Source organism: Bos indicus, chromosome 11, assembly GCF_029378745.1.
Source record: "Bos indicus isolate NIAB-ARS_2022 breed Sahiwal x Tharparkar chromosome 11, NIAB-ARS_B.indTharparkar_mat_pri_1.0, whole genome shotgun sequence".
Classification (NCBI taxonomy): Eukaryota; Metazoa; Chordata; class Mammalia; order Artiodactyla; family Bovidae; genus Bos; species Bos indicus.
The window spans coordinates 2,923,770-2,940,092 of record NC_091770.1 but is presented as its reverse complement, the minus strand read 5'-3'; the positions used below and the strand labels follow the sequence as shown (position 1 = coordinate 2,940,092).

General features: G+C 42.7%; 1 protein-coding gene across 5 annotated transcripts in view; it reads right to left on the bottom strand.

Annotated features, from left to right (window-relative positions):
* The window catches only part of C11H2orf92 (chromosome 11 C2orf92 homolog), a 58,167-nt gene that overhangs the window by 35,105 nt on the left and 6,739 nt on the right, over positions 1 to 16,323 (bottom strand). For 4 of the 5 annotated variants that reach the window (XM_070798235.1, XM_070798237.1, XM_070798236.1 and 1 more), the window contains exons 1-2: positions 6,241 to 6,367; positions 2,325 to 2,387 (exon numbers count right to left, since the gene is read on the bottom strand). In XM_070798235.1, the coding sequence (XP_070654336.1) occupies positions 2,325 to 2,387; positions 6,241 to 6,301 (124 nt within the window). In that variant the 5' untranslated portion in view covers positions 6,302 to 6,367. Of the gene's footprint in view, positions 1 to 2,324; positions 2,388 to 6,240; positions 6,368 to 16,323 lie in introns of those variants that run through there. The other variant, XM_070798238.1, reaches the window with a different exon arrangement.

Here is a 16,323-nt window from a genome sequence, read left to right as displayed (position 1 = left end):
CTAAGACCCCATGCAGCCAAATAAATAGTAAATAAATAAAAAAATACATATAAAATTGCTAATGTTTTAAAAAGAATAAGAAAATAAATTGGACAAATAAACTCTGTATAACATACATAGTAGGCACTGAATGAATGATAAAATATTTTAAAGCAAACAAAACAAAGAGGACAGATCTGCCTCCTGGTCTGTGTCCCTGAGCCACTCAGACACGAAGGAGAGGCATAAATACACAGAGACAAGCCCAGACACACCAACGCAGCCGCCCAAGAGCGACGAGACAAGGGTCAGCAGCACGTGGGAGAGGAAAGTCAGCTCAGCCAAGGCAGCAGGGGACAGACTCGAGTTTGAGTGGCCTGCAGGAGAAAGCAGTGGGCCCTGTCTGGCAGGCTGAGCTCTGAATCCAGCTGACAACAATATTTAATAAGGTCCCCCTCAAAGTCTCTCCTGTCCATAGACATAAGGTATCAGTCAGATATGGCAGCCCCTACTTAGTCCCCACAGTTATAAAATGTTAGTACTCTTTCATAGCTACATGTTGGAAATACATTAATTTCTCCTTCCCTTTTAAAAAAAATTTAATTGCAGTATAGCTGATTTATAATATTGTGTTAGTTTCAGGTACATAGTAAAGTGATTCAGTTATACATATTTCTTTCAGGTTCTTTTCCATATAGGTTATTACAAAATATTGAATATAGTTCCCTGTGTGCGTGCTCAGTTGCTCAGTCATGTCCAACTCTTTGTGACCCCATGGACTGTAGTCCGCCAGGGCCCTTTGTCCATGGAATCCTCCAGGCAAGACTACTAGAGTGTGTTGCCATTTCCTAGTCCAATAGTTCCCTGTGCTATACAGTAAATCCTTGTTATTTATTTTAATATATATTAGTGTGTATCTGTTAATTCCATATTCCTAACTTACAGGTTGTGTATATGTACATATATGGTGTTGTCTAGTTGTTAAGTCATGTCCAACTCTTTTGCAACGCATGGACTGTAGCCCGCCAGGCTCCTCTATCCATAAGATTTTCCAGGCCAGAATACTGGAGATGGAGAGGGTTGCCATTTCCTCCTCCAGGGGATCTTCCCAACCCAGGGATTGAACCCCCCTCTCCTGCATTGGCAGGCGAATTCTTTACCGCTGAGCCATGGAGAAGCCTCTTCAATCATGGTCACAGACCATCGATCAATCAGCCAGACAGTGAAGATTTAATGAAGCTTCTTTAATAGCACACATGGGAAAAGGCCAAACTCAGAATTCCTGACATGAGACAGGAAAAACAATCCACATCTCGTGTAGACAGAAGTCCCCCTTCCCAGCTCCTAACCCAGAGGAAGCATCAACACTTACACACCTGGGAGCTCTTTCTCAGACCAGAGACGACTTTCAGTGTCCTCTCATGACAACACAGCCGCCAGAGAGGAAAGATTTCTCTAGAATCTAGATGGCTTCTTTCAGCAGAGGACTGTGATTTTTAGTGTTTTTCGTCAGTCTCAGCTCTGCTAAAGATGACTTCCCTAAACCTCAGATTTTCTCAAATATTAAGTGAGAGGCTTGGAGTAGACCAGTAAGTCCCAGCACAGAATCCCTTGAAGAGCTTAGAAAACTACTCATGAAAGGGTCTCACCCCACACCAAGGAATCTGATCACTGGAGGTGTGCCTGGGTGTCCCTTTCTACCAATCTCCCCAGAGGATTCTCATGTGCAGTAAGGGCTGAGTACCTAGAAGGAGGATTATCTTAGCCGTGGGGCCTTGCCCATTCCTGTGTGCTGTGCTCAGTTGCGTCCGACTCTGTGACCCCATGGACTGTAGCCCACTAGGCTCCTCTGTCCCTGGGATTTTTCCAGGCAAGAATACTGGAGTGGGTTGCCATTTCCTTCTCCAGGGGATCTTCCCAACCCAGGGATTGAACTTATGTCTCCTGCTTGGCAGATGGATTCTTTCCCACTGTGCTACCTAGGGAGCCCTGCCCATCCCTAACACAAGCAAAAATCCTCTGAACAGATGGACGAAGCTGGTCTCAGCTGGGGTCTGACACTGCATTTCCAGTAGAGTTCCCTGATGGGGGCCCTGCTACTGCTACATAGACCCTTCTTTAAGGAGCACAATCCTTTCCAACTATTTATCTTCAATGATTTATTTAATTTGAAATTAAATAAATCTTGAGATTCTGACATCTAGAAAATCTGTTCTAGCCTCAAGGCAAAGCACTTTCCTTCCCATCAGAGCAGCAGCAGGGGCAGGTTATCCAGGAGACCACCACGGACGAGCATGAGACTCTTCAAATACAGCCTGACCATTTCACATGAGAGAGGTACTTACCAAAGAGTTTAGCCAGTCCTTTGTCCAAAATTTTTGAATTTGATGAAGATTCAGCATTTGAACCTGTGGGGAAAATAAGCCTCAGCTGTGAGTCAGTATTTCACTTGGGAGCTGCATGTGATTCTTTTGAAATCGTCACTCTCTGGGATGGTATTCTGAGAGGAGCATCCTGCATTGGCCTGCTCTAGGGCACGAGCACTGGACTTGGGTTCTGGTATGACACTTGAACACTGCATGACCTTGGGCAGGGAGGTTCTGTGGGACGTGGTTTTCTCCTCTGAGGCTGGAGGGAAAGCTACGGACCACAGGAGGGCTGTGCGGAGGGGGAGGAAATTCACCAATGTGACCTTCAGACTGAGAATGCTCACCCTTCATCCCAACTCTGTGCTATTATCTATGATGGACGACAGTAAACAGAGCTGGTTCCAAGCAAGGGTATGCTCAGTACTCAGTTGTGGGAGGAACGGAGACAAATGGACACACGTCTCGGGAGATAATCAACAAAAACTCTCCCCTCCACAAGTAGTGAGGTCAATGGGCAGTGCCTGACCATTCTGGAAATGTGATGCTTTCTTGTTTTGGAATAAAGGGAACAATCCTGCTGCATACTCTGCACTGATCCTCACTGAGGACTTTGTATTTAGGAGGGGCTTAAGGGCCTAAGGGTATCCTAATTTGACTTGATAAATACTAAGAATTCCTGATGTCATTCGGGATTGAAAAAATGAAGATGCAACCAGAGATGGACCAGGTCAGCCATCTCCCCTGGGACAGCATGAATGGGTGTTAAGACTCCTGTTGACCCACATGTGGCTACGTCAAGGACGTGAATTAATGGTGCAAAAAGACTGTAGCGACCTGGGGAGATTTTGAGCTATGTGTGCGTGTGCTCAGTCCCTCAGTCATGTTCCACTCTCTGTGACCCTACAGACTGTAGCCCTCCAGGCTCCTCTGTGCATGGGATTTTTATGACAAGAATACTGGAGTAGGTTGCCATTTTCTCCTCCAGAAAATTTTCCAAAGTCAGGGATCAAACCCACATCTCCTGCATTGCATGCAGATTCTTTACCACTGAGCCACTGTGGAAGCCCTTTGAGCACAATATCAGGCTTTTCTTTTTGGAGGTCATGATGTCTGTGACATACTTTCCTGATTCAAGGTCAGCCCCTTTTTCTGGCCCCTGCTGCTGCTGCTGCTAAGTCACTTCAGTCGTTTCCGACTCTGTGTGACCCCACAGACGGCAGCCCACTAAGCTTCTCTGTCCCTGGGATTCTCCAGGCAAGAACACTGGAGTGGGTTGCCATTTCCTTCTCCAATGCATGAAAGTGAAAAGGGAAAGTGAAGTCGCTCAGTCGTGCCTGACTCTTAGTGACCCCATGGACTGCAGCCTACCAGCCTCCTCCGTCCATGGAATTTTCCAGGCAAGAGTACTGGAGTGGGGTGCCATCACCTTCTCCGTCTGGCCCCTAAGGAGTGGGCAAACCCATCAGGAAGGAGAAACTTGTGCTTTAATGAAAGTGTTTTAGGGCACAGTGCCCAACACCCTGACCCCGTTCTGAGTTCCACACAGTATTTATGAAGTTTCCTCAAGAATCTGAACTTCTACCTCATGGTTTCCTCACAGTCTGAAAAGACATTGAGTAGTATGTGCACATGACAGGTCCCCACTCTGCAGGGAAATTGCTGACTAGTGGTTAATAGTGCGTGGATATGATGGCTTTTTGGTGAATGAAGGGAACAAAATTTTTCCTCTTGCTGAGACAGCTGTGAATCACTAAGAATCACTAAGGTGGAAGTGTAAGTAAGCCCACGCAGTAAAATATTTGTTCACAAAAACCCTTTACAGTGACTGTAGCCACAAAGTTAAAAGATGATTGCTTCTTGGAAGGAAAGCCATGACAAACCTAGACAGTGTATTAAAAAGCAGGGACATTAAAAAATAAAAGCAGAGACATCACTTTGCCAACAAAGATCCCTATAGTCAAAGTTATGGTTTTTCCAGTAGTCATGTATGCATGTGAGAGTTGGACAATAAAGAAGGCTGAGCGCTGAAGAACTGTTGCTTTCAAATTGTGGTGCTGGAGAAGACTCTTGAGAGTCCAAGGGACTGCAAGGAGATCAAACCAGTCAATCCTAAAGGAAATCAACCCTGAATATTCATTGGAAGGACGGATGCTGAAGCCGAAGCTCCAATACTCTGGCCACCTGATGCAAAGAGCTGGCTCATTAGAAAAGACCCTGATGCTGGGAAAGACTGAAGGCAAAAGGAGCTGGCAGAGATTGAGATGGTTATAGTATGCGCGACTCAATGGATATAAATTTGAACAAACTAGGGGAGATGGTGGAGGACAGAGCAGCCTGGTGTGCTGCAGTCCATGGGGTCACAAAGAGCCAGACAGGACTTAGTGACTGAACAACAACAAGAACAAGAGGAATTACTATCTTCCCTTTCCTTGAAGTCACCCCTGATTGACTGCTGTATAATGTACTTCTGTCCTTCACGACAGATGACACTGTTTTGTACTCTTGGTCTACTGCATTTTTGGAAAACAGTACTGTAGTTTCCTCCATCATAAGGATTGTGTCTACTGCTTTTCTCCACAGACCCAATTTCTTTACATTGAGAGAATGTTCCAGAATGTGGTCAGCCAATCAGTTTAGTAAATAGCACAAGTGCTTCCAATTGCAGTAAGATCCTAAAAGTAGAGCATGGAAATCTAATGTTCACTTTGAAAAAGCCACACTCATAAGATGTTCATAACAGCACTATTCAGATAGTCAAAAGGTGGAAACAACCCAAACGTCCATCAACTGATAAATGGATCAACCAAATGGGGTAAGTCCATGCGATGGAATATCATTCAACCATAAAAAGGAATGAATTCCTGAGGCATGCTACCATGTGGATGAACCCTGAAAACATGTTAAATGAAACAAACCAGTCACAAAAGACCATATCGTGTGTGATTCCATATACAAATACCCAGAATAGACAAATCCGTAGGACAGACAGTGGGTTACTGGTTGCCAGGGGCTGTGGAAAACGGGGGATGGGGATTGGTAGCAAGTGGGTTTGATATTACTTTGGGGAGTGCTGAAAATGTTCTAAAATTAGATAGTGGTGGCTCACAACCCCATGAATATACACTGTAAAGGGTGTATTTTATGTTATGTGACCAATATATCAAGCTGTTGTTTAAAGTACAGTGTGTGAATAGCCAGTGGGAATTTGCTATAAAACTCAGGGAATTCAAACTCAGGCTCCAGGACAACCTAGAAAGGTGGGATGGGATGAGAAGTGGTAGACAGGCTCAAGAGGGAGAGGACAAATGTAGACTTATGGCTGATCCATGTTGCTATATGGCAGAAACCAACATAATGTTGCAATTATCCTTCAATCAAAGGTAAGTAAATTAAGGGAAAAAAATAGTGTGAAAATAATAAAAATTTAAAAAATAAAACAGGGTGTGTGTGTGTGTATATGAGGGGATAGACAAAACAAGATGTGACTGATTAGCACATATAGGTTCACTATATTAATACTAATCTCTCTCCTTTTGTACATGTTTGAATTTTTTGTTTGAAATTTTTCACAAGGAAAAGTTAAAATGTGCAAGTATGCTACTCTCGCACGGAGCTCTGGATTTTGAGTAATGTGCAAAGTTAGGAATACTGTTAACGTTTCTCCTTTCTCCTTTGCAAAGAATCCCTAAGGTAAAATCGGGGAGGTCAAGCAGGTAGAGCGAGGAGAAACCCTGCGTTCACTCCAGCACCCATGGGAGGCGAGCGCCGTCTCCTGCCTGACTCAGGCTCACGCTGAGTCTTCACGCGCATCTCCACCTGCCACAATACACCTCGGGTGGCGCCTCTGGTCAGATGGAAAGGTGGGGGCGGGGGGGGGGGGGTGGCTCTGCACCTTGCCAGTAATCCAGGAAGAGAACAAAGAAGAGGGCCTCTGCTCCTCTCTTCTTTGCCATAGTCTGTGTACCATTACAGAGGAGCAATCTCCCAAAACACTTCAGACACAACAGCCTTTAACTCCAGGATACTTCAGAACCCACAGTCTGTGACGTCACGCCCGGAAACGGAAGCGAGGGGCTGGGCAGGTGCACGGTGGGAAGGAGGGGGCGGTGTCTATGGGCCAGGACCGGAAAGGGAGAGGCCGCTGTAAGGCAACAGCCTCTCCACTCACTTTCCTGGGCTCTGCACTGCCTTCCTTCATCCCCAGGCACCGCCTCCTGGAGGCAACCAGAACTCTTCTATTGCAACTGACAAAAACTCAATTAAATCAACTTAAATGAACTGCAAGTAGCTAGAATAGCCAGAAAAATCTTAGGACAAATCAACATATCACATTACAAAAATATCGTTATTTATTGCATCACATAATAGAATTGTTGTTGTTGTTCAGTCCCTAAGTCATGTCCAACTCATTGCGACCCCACGGACTATGATACACCAGGCTTCCTTGTCCTCCACTATCTCCTGGAGTTTGTTCAGGCTCATGTCCATTGAGTCCGTGATGCTACCTAAATCTCATCCTCTGCTGCCCTCTTCTTTAACAGAAGTATAGCACCAAAAATGTTATAAATAAAAATATAAGTTGATGCTGTCACTCATATGTCACTATTTCCCCTATCACATTTCATAAGATTAAAGTATTTCCAAAGGGGGAAAATGACTTTATATTTTAGCACCTTTAACTGTACTTTTCCTTCCTGTATTTTCATTATACACTGTGTCCTACAAGTTATGTAGCCAGTCCTGCTTTGTATGCAGTGACAGGGTGAAAGAAATCTGAGGAGGGGATGGGATGGAGGGAGAAGTTACAGAAAAAGTTATAGAGTCGAATTCTGAGTAGCTCAGATGTACTGGATTGTTGGGGCTGCCCTAACAAAGTTCCACAAAATGGTGAGGTTAAACAACATCAGTCTATTATCTAACAGTTCCAGGGACCAGAAGTCTGAGACAGAGTTGGTTCTTTCTGAGGCCTCTCAACCTGGCTTGTAGGCAGCTGTCTTCTCCTTGTGACTTCCCTCCACAATCATCTGTGTCCAAAGTTTCTCTTCTTATAAGGACATCAGTCATATTGAATTATAGTCTACCCTAATGTACCTCATTTCTGAACTACTGGTGGTTAAGACATCAACATATACATCTGGGGTGGGGAGAGAATTCAACCCATAACAGGAGGTAATTGAAGCAGCAAAAATGTTACTTCCCTAAAATATCTTCAAGAAAACAAAAACAACAAAAATAACATATACCACAACACAAAACTCACATCCTCAGCATAACTGGAAGACAGAACATGTCCAGCTTCAAATTCCGGTAAATGTAAAAAGAAGTCCTAAGCCCAGGCACTGATTCTCTGGCTTCTGCTACATGTCTTGGTGGAGAGGAAACACAATGGCCCCCAAATGACCTAAAATCTCCTGTAGAAAGAGAACACTCACCCTATGAACGCAAATGCTGCAAGTATGTCCTGCTTCAGTTCAGTCGCTCAATCGTGTCCAACTCTGTGACCCCATGGACTGCACCATGCCAGGCCTCCCTCTCCATCGCCAACTCCTGGAGTTTACTCAAACTCTTGTCCATTGAGTCGGTGATGCCATCCAGTCATCTCATTCTCTTAAGTCCCCTTCTCCTCCTGCCCTCAATCTTTCCCAGAATCAGGGTCTTTTCCAATGAGTCAGTTCTTTGCATCAAGTGGCCAAAGTATTGGACTTTCAGCTTTAACATCAGTCCTTACAATGAATATTCAGGACTGATTTCCTTTAGGATGGACTAGTTGGATCTCCTTGCAGTCCAAGGGACTCTCAAGAGGCTTCTCCAACACCACAGTTCAAAAGCATCAATTCTTCTGCGCTCAGCTTTCTTTATAATCCAACTCTCACATCAATACATGACTACTGGAAAAAACATAGCTTTGACTAGACAGACCTTTGTTGGCCAAGTAATGTCTGTGCTTTTTAATATGCTGTCTAGGTTGGTCATAACTTTTCTTCCAAGGAGCAAAAGTCTTTTAATTTTATGGCTGCAGTCACCATCTGCAGTGATTTTGGAGCCCCCAAAAATAAAGTCTGACACTGTTTCCACTGTTTCCCCATCTATTTGCCATGAAGTGATGGGACTGGATGCCATGATCTTAGTTTTCTGGATGTTGAGTTTTAAGCCAACTTTTTCACTCTCCTCTTTTACTTTCATCAAGAGACTCTTTAGTTTTTCTTTGCTTTCTGCATAAGAGTGGTGTCATCTGCATATCTAAGGTTATTGATATTTCTCCTGTCAATCATGATTCCAGCTCGTGATTCATCCAGTCCAACATTTCTCATGATGTACTCTGCATATAAGTTAAATAAGCAGGGTGACAATATACAGCCTTGACATACTCCTTTTCCTATTTGGAACCAGTCTGTTGTTCCATGTCCAATTCTAACTGTTGCTTCTTGACCTGCATACAGATTTCTCAAGAGGCAGGTCAGGTGGTCTGGTATTCCCATCTCTTGAAGAATTTTCCATAGTTTGTTGTGATCCACACAGTCAAAGGCTTTGGCATAGTCAAGAAAGCAGAAATAGATGTTTTTCTGGAATTCTCTTGCTTTTTTGATGATCCAACGGATGTTAGCAATTTGATCTCTGATTCCTCTGCCTTTTCTAAATCCAGCTTGAACATCTGGAAGTTCACAGTTCACATATGTTGAAACCTGGTTTGGAGAATTTTGAGCATTACTTTACTAACATGTGAGATGAGTGCAACTGTGTGGTAGTTTGAACATTCTTTGGCATTGCCTTTCTTTGGGATTGGAATGAAAACTGACCTTTTCCAGTCCTGTGGCCACTGCTGAGTTTTCCAAATTTGCTGGCATATTGAGTGCAGTGCTTTCAAAGCGTCATCTTTTAGGATTTGAAATAGCTCAGCTGGAATTCCATCACCTCCACTAGCTTTATTTGTAGTGATGTTTCCTAAGGCCCACTTGACTTAGCATTCCAGGATGTCTAGCTCTAGGTGAGTGATCACACCTCGTGATTATCTGGGTCATGAAGATCTTTTTTGTATAGTTCTTCTGTGTATTCTTGCCACCTCTTCTTAATATCTTCTGCTTTTGTTAGGGCCAAACCATTTCTGTCCTTTATTGTGCCCATCTTTGCTTGAAATGTTCCCTTGGTATCTCTTAATTTTCTTGAAGAGATCTCTGGACTTTCCCATTCCATTGTTTTCCTTTCTTTCTTTCCATTGATCACTGAGGAAGGCTTTCTCATCTCTCCTTGCTATTCTTTGGAACTCTGCATTCAAATGGGTGCATCTTTCTTCTTCTCCTCTGCCTTTTGCTTCTCTTCTAGTCACAGCTATTTGTAAGGCCTTCTCAGACAACCATTTTGCCTTTTTGCATTTCTTTTCCTTGGGGATGATCTTGATCCCTGCCTCCTGTACAATGTCATGAACCTCCATCCACAGTTCTTCAGGCACTCTATCAGATCTAATCCCTTGAATCTATTTGTCACTTCCACTGTAAAATCGTAACGGATTTGATTTAGGTCATAGGTGTTGGAAAAGACTCTTGAGAGTCCCTTGGGCTGCAAGGAGATCCAACCAGTCCATCCGAGAGGAGACCAGTCCTGGGTGTTCATAGGAAGGACTGATGTTGAAGATGAAACTCCAATACTTTGGCCACCTGATGCGAAGAGCTGAGTCATTTGAAAAGACCCTGATGCTGGGAAAGATTGAGGGCAGGAGGAGAAGGGGACGACAGAGGATGAGATGGCTGGATAGATGGCATCACCGACTCAATGGGGACGACAGAGGATGAGATGGCTAGATAGATGGCATCACCGACTCAATGGACATGGGTTTGGGTAGACTCCGGGAGTTGGTGATGGACAGGGAGGCCTGGCATGCTGCGGTTCATGGGGCTGCAAAGAGTCGGACACAACTGAGTGACTGAACTGACTGACTGACTGACTGAATGGTCTAGTGGTTTTCCCTACTTTCTTCAATTTAAGTCTGAATTTGGCAATAAGAAGTTCATGGTCTGTGCCACAGTCAGCTCCCGGTCTTGTTTTTGCTGACTATATAGAACTTCTTCATCTTTTGGCTGCAAAGAACATAATCAATCTGATTTCAGTATTGACCAGCTGGTGATGTCCATGTGTAGAGTCTTCTCTTGTGTTGTTGGAATAGGGTGTTTGCTATGACCAGTGCATTCTCTTGGCAAAACTCTATTAGCCTTTGCCCTGCTTCATTCTGTACTCCAAGTCCAAATTTGCCCATTATTCCAGGTATTTCTTGACTTCCTACTTTTGCATTCCAGTGCCCTATAATGAAAAGGACATCTATTTTGGGGTGTTAGTTCTAGAAGGTATTGTAGGTCTTCATAGAACTGTTCAACTTCAGCTTCTTCAGCATTATTGGTCAGGGCATAGACTTGGATTACAAACCATATTGAATGGTTTGCCTTAGAAACGAACAGAGATCATTCTGTTGTTTTTGAGACTGCACCCAAGTACTGCACTTCAGACTCTTTGGTTGACTATGATGGCTACTCCATTTCTTCTAAAGGATTCTTGCCCACAGTAGTAGATATAATGGTCATGTGAGTTAAATTCACCCATTCCAGTCCATTTTAGTTCGCTGATTCCTAAAATGTCAATCTTCACTCTTGCCATCTCCTATTTGACCACTTCCAATTTGTCTTTATTCATGGACTTAACATTCCAGATTGCTATGCAATATTGCTCTTTACAGAATTGCGCTTTACTTAAATTCCCAGAGGTGGAAAAGACCAGGGCAAGAGATTGGGGAGGCTTCAATCAAGCAAGACCCTGGAAGGGCCTGGGCGTGGGCTGGATGTGGGTTGGAGATGGAGTCCTCTGCGGGACTGTAACCAAGGAGATTTCACACAATGCTGAGGGTCAATAAAACCAAAGCAATGGCTAGCTTCAAATTCCAGATGCACAAGCATCCGTCTTTCAAGTCCTATGGCCCACTCCTGCCACCTTCCCCCATCTCAGCAACAAATGAATCCTTCTACTTGTTCAGGCCCAAATCCAGAGTACACCCCAGACTCTCCTCTTTCTCTTTCACCACGCATCACATGAGCAAATCCTCTGATTGTCAAATACGTCCCCAAACCTGGCCAGCTGGCCCACCTCTACTGCCACAGCAGACAAGCCAGCAGCATCCCATCCTCACTTCAGTGCTGGTGAAATGAGAGGCACTGTTGATCCCAACAGGTCATTCCCAAAGTCTTCACCACCTCCTCTCCCACTTACCCCTCCTTTCCCTTCTATGTGCTCACATCACCGGAGGAAGAGAATATGGGCTGCTTTGCAACCTGAGGACACAATGTGTGCTCTACCAGGTGCCTTTACATGATCAACAGACTTTATCCTCCCTGATTCTCTTATTTCCAGGCAGAACTGTTAAGTACCAAGGTATGACAGAAAAATATTGTAAGAAATTAATGAACACAAACCTCAGCTCTATTTAGAGTTGAGAGACCACAAGGGGGAGCTCTTACTCTCAGAGCCCAACAGGAAGAAGAAACCGCTCCTCTTCATTTCCAGCAAGGGCTCCGCGAGTGAAAAGCCGTGGATTCTTTGTTTGCTATAGCCGCCCCCAACTTGCTTTTCTCCTTTATAAAAGAGTTCTCCCTCTCTTGCTGTGCAGGGACTTAACCGTAGCACACCATGATTGAAGACCCCAGATTGGAATTCTCTGTGGATCCCAAAATAAGTCCCTTTTCTTTTTTTCTTTTTTCCTGGAGAAATTACCAGCAGTCTACTTTCAGTTCAACAACATCTATATTTACATACTCATCCAAGTATGGAGTAAGAATCAATAAATCTTTTCTGTAAAGAGCCAGATAGAAAATATTTCAAGTTTTGCAGACTGTGTTTCTTTTTCCTTTGCTGTTGTTTTTTATAACCTTTTTAAAACATAAAAACAACTGGGGGCGGGGGGGGGGGGGGGTGGTAAATCAATGAAACAAAAAGCTAGTTCTTTGAGAAAATCAATAAAATACAAAACTGTAGCCAGACTGATCAGAGAAAAAGACAGAAAACATATTAACAATATCAGGAATGATAAAGTAGACATTACTAGAGATTCTACAGATTTAAAGGAAGATAAGTGTACAATTATTTTTAAAAAACTTTCTACCAATAGATTCAACAACTAGATAAAATGTACAGATTCCTTAACACAAACTAATAGAGCCTCCTCAAGAAGAAATAAATAACCTTAATAGTAATGTAAGACAGAAAGCACTTATCTTTTTTAAAAAAGAAAAAAGCCCCATATTAAAGAAAAGGCACTTGATGAAAGCTAAATGGCAACCCACTCTAGTACTCTTGCCTGGAGAATCCCATGGACAGAGGAGCCTGGCAGGCTCCAGTCCATGGGGTTGCAATAGTCTTAGCAACTAAACACGACTTAGTGACTAAATCAACCAACCAAACCAACCAACATCCATTTAGGATAAAACTCCCATTAACTAGAAAACAAAGAGAATTTTCTCAGTTTGATAAAGAGAATCTATGAAAGACCTAAAGTAACATCATCACAAACAAGATGGTAAAAGATTGAATGTTTTTTCCCTAAGCTCAGGATCAAAACAAGGATGTCCACTCTTAGCACTCCCATTCAACTTTGTCCTAAAGGGTCTACTCATGCAGTAAGGCAATAAAAAGAAATAAAAGGCATATAGATTAGAGAGGAAAAAGTAAAACTGTCTTTATTCTTAGTTGACTTGATTATCTAGGTAAAAAAATCTAAGAATTCCTAAGGAAAAAATAAGTGAGTTTAGCAGGGTAGCAGGACACGTTTTTAAAACCAATTGTACTAAGAGAATGAAAAGACAAGCTACAAACCAGGAGTAAATATTTGCAAATACACATGTAATAAAGGACTTGCTTCTAAAATTTACAAAGAGTTCTTAAAACTCAACAAGAAAACAATTCAATTAAAAAATGGGCAAAACCTGAACAGACACCTCACCGTATTTCCTACACTATATAGGTAGCAAATATTCATATGAAAGATGTGCAACATCATATGTCATTAAGAAGTTACAAATTAAAACAACAATGAGATGCCACTACACACCCATTAGAATGGCTACAGTCCAAAACACTGACAACATCAAATGCTGTAGGGGATGTGGAGAAACAGGAACTCTCATTCATTACTGATGGGAATGCAACACTGGTACAACGACTTTGCAACGAAGTTTAGCAGTTTCTTACAAAGCTAAACATAGGTTTACCATCCATCAGTTATATTCTGAGGTACTTAAACAAATGAATTGAAATTGTATGTCCACCTAAAAATCTGCACATGGATGTTTACCATAGCTTTACTCATAATTGCCAAAAACTGGAAGCAACTTAGATGTTCATCCATAGATGAACGGATAAACAAACTGCAAGGGACTTCCCTGGTGGTCCAGGGGTTAAGACTCTGTGCTCCCAACACAAAGGGCACAAGGTCAATCCTGGGTTAGGGAAGTTTTGAGTGCTGAGGGGTGCAGCGAAGAAAAAAAAATGCAATACATCCAGACAATGGAATACTATTCAGCAACAGAAGAAATGAGTCTATCGGGTTACAAAAAGGTATGGAGGAGCCTTAAATGCGTAATTCTAAGTGAGAGAAGCCAACCTGAAAAGACTACACACTGCATGATTCCAACTGTACGACATTATGTATAAAGGCAAAATCATACAGACAGTAAAAAAAAGGAGGGGGAGGAAGGGAACAATGAATATGTGGAAACGGGGAATTTGTTTAAGGCCATAAACTATTCTGAATGATACTGTAATGGTGGATACATTATGCATTTGTCAAAAACCCACAGAAAGTAAAACACAAAACGTGAACCCTAATGTAACCCATGTGCTACACTGTGCTCAGTCGCTACGCTCAGTTGTGTCTGACTGTCTGTGACCCCATGGACTGTAGCCCACCAGGCTCCTCAGTCCATGGAATTTTCCAGGCAAGAATACTGGAGTGGGTTGTCATACCCTCCTCCAGGATCTTCCCAATCCAGGGATCCAATCCCTGTCTCCTGCATGTCCTGCATTGGCAGGTGGATTCTTTACCGCTGAGCCACAGGGGAAACAATGTAAGCTATGCTGCTGCTGCTACTAATAAGTCGCTTCAGTCGTGTCTGACTCTGTGCGACCCCATAGACAGCAGCCCATCAGGCTCCCCTGTCCCTGGGATTCTCCAGGCAAGAAGACTGGAGTGGGTTGCCATTTCCTTCTCCAATGCATGAAAGTGAAAAGTGAAAGTGAAGTCGCTCAGTCGTGTCCGACTCCTAGCGACCCCATGGACTGCAGCCCACCAGGATCCTCTGCCCATGGGATTTTCCAGGCAAGAGTACTGGAGTGGGGTGCCATTGCCTTCTCCGAATGTAAGCTATAGGCCTTAGTTAATAATAATGTATCAATATTGGTTCATCAGTTGCAACATATGCATACAGTAATGCAAAATGTTAAGAACTGAGGAAATTGCAGCAAGGAAGGGTGGGCATTTATGGAGGTATAGGGGAACTTTGTATTTTCTGCACAATTTTTCTGTAAACCTAAATCTGCTCTAACTATAAAATCTATTATTGTTTTTAAGTCAATTTTATTTCTACCTATTGACAATTAATAATTAAAGTTTAAATTAGAGAAACAATACTATTGATCCTTGCATAAAAAATAGGAATTATTTAGGGATAAACCTGATGGAAGACTCTAAAATCTATACACCAAAAACTTTCAAAAGTAATAAAATGTATCTCACTCCTGGGCATACATTCAGAGAAAACTCTAATTTGAAAAGATATATGCATCACAGGGACTTCCCTGGTGATCCAGTGGTTAAGACTTCACCTCCCAAGGCAGGGGGTATGGGTTTGATCCCTAGTCAGAGAGCTAAAATCCCAAATGCCTCATGGGCAAAACACCAAAAAACATAAAACAGAAATAATGTTGTAACATGCATCCCAATCTTCACAGCAACACTACTTAACAATAGGCAAGACACAGAAGCAACCTAAATATCCATCAAGATTTGGTCCTATACATATAGATTTCCCAGGTGGCATTAGTGGTAAAAAATCTGTCTGCAAGGTGGGAGACCTGGGTTCAATCCCTAGGTTGGGAAGATCCCCTGCAGAAGAGAAAGGCTACCCACTCCAGTATTCTGGCCTGGAGAATTCCATGGACTGTATAGTCCATGGGGTTGCAAAGAGTCGGACACAACTGAATGACTTTCACTTTTGCTTCATATTGGCTTCCCAGGTGGCATTAGTGGTAAAGAATCCACCTGCAAGGCAGAAGACACAGGAGATGCAGGTTGGATTCCTGGATCAGGAAGATCCCCTGGAGCCGGAAATGGCAACCCATTTCCGTTGGGAAATCCCATGGACAGAGGAGCTGGAGGGCTACAGTCCATGGAGTTGCAAAGAGTCAGTCATGTCTGAGCACACACACACACACACACAATGGAATACTACTCAGCCATAAAAATGAGTGAAATAATGCGGCAACACAGATGAACCTAGAGACTATCATATTAAGTTAAGTAATTCAGACAAAAGACAAATGTCATATGATATCACTTATATGTAGAATCTAAGATATAATACAAAGTAACTTATTTACAAAACAGAAAGACAAAACAAACCTATGGTTACCAAAGGGGGAAAGGGGGGAATAAATTAGGAGTTTGGGACTGGCAAATATAAACTACTATTACAAAGTAATAACAAGGTCGTACTGTATAGCACGGGAAACTATATTCAATATCATGTGATAAACTGCAATGAAAAAGAATCTGGAAAAGAATATATACTTCTTTACATGTACATATATGTATATATAACTGAGTCATTTTGCTGTACACCAGAAACTAACACAACACTGTAAACCAATTATATTTCAATAATAATAATAATAAAATTTAAAAGATCTAATATGAGAAGAGACACACTTATGGATCAGAAGACAT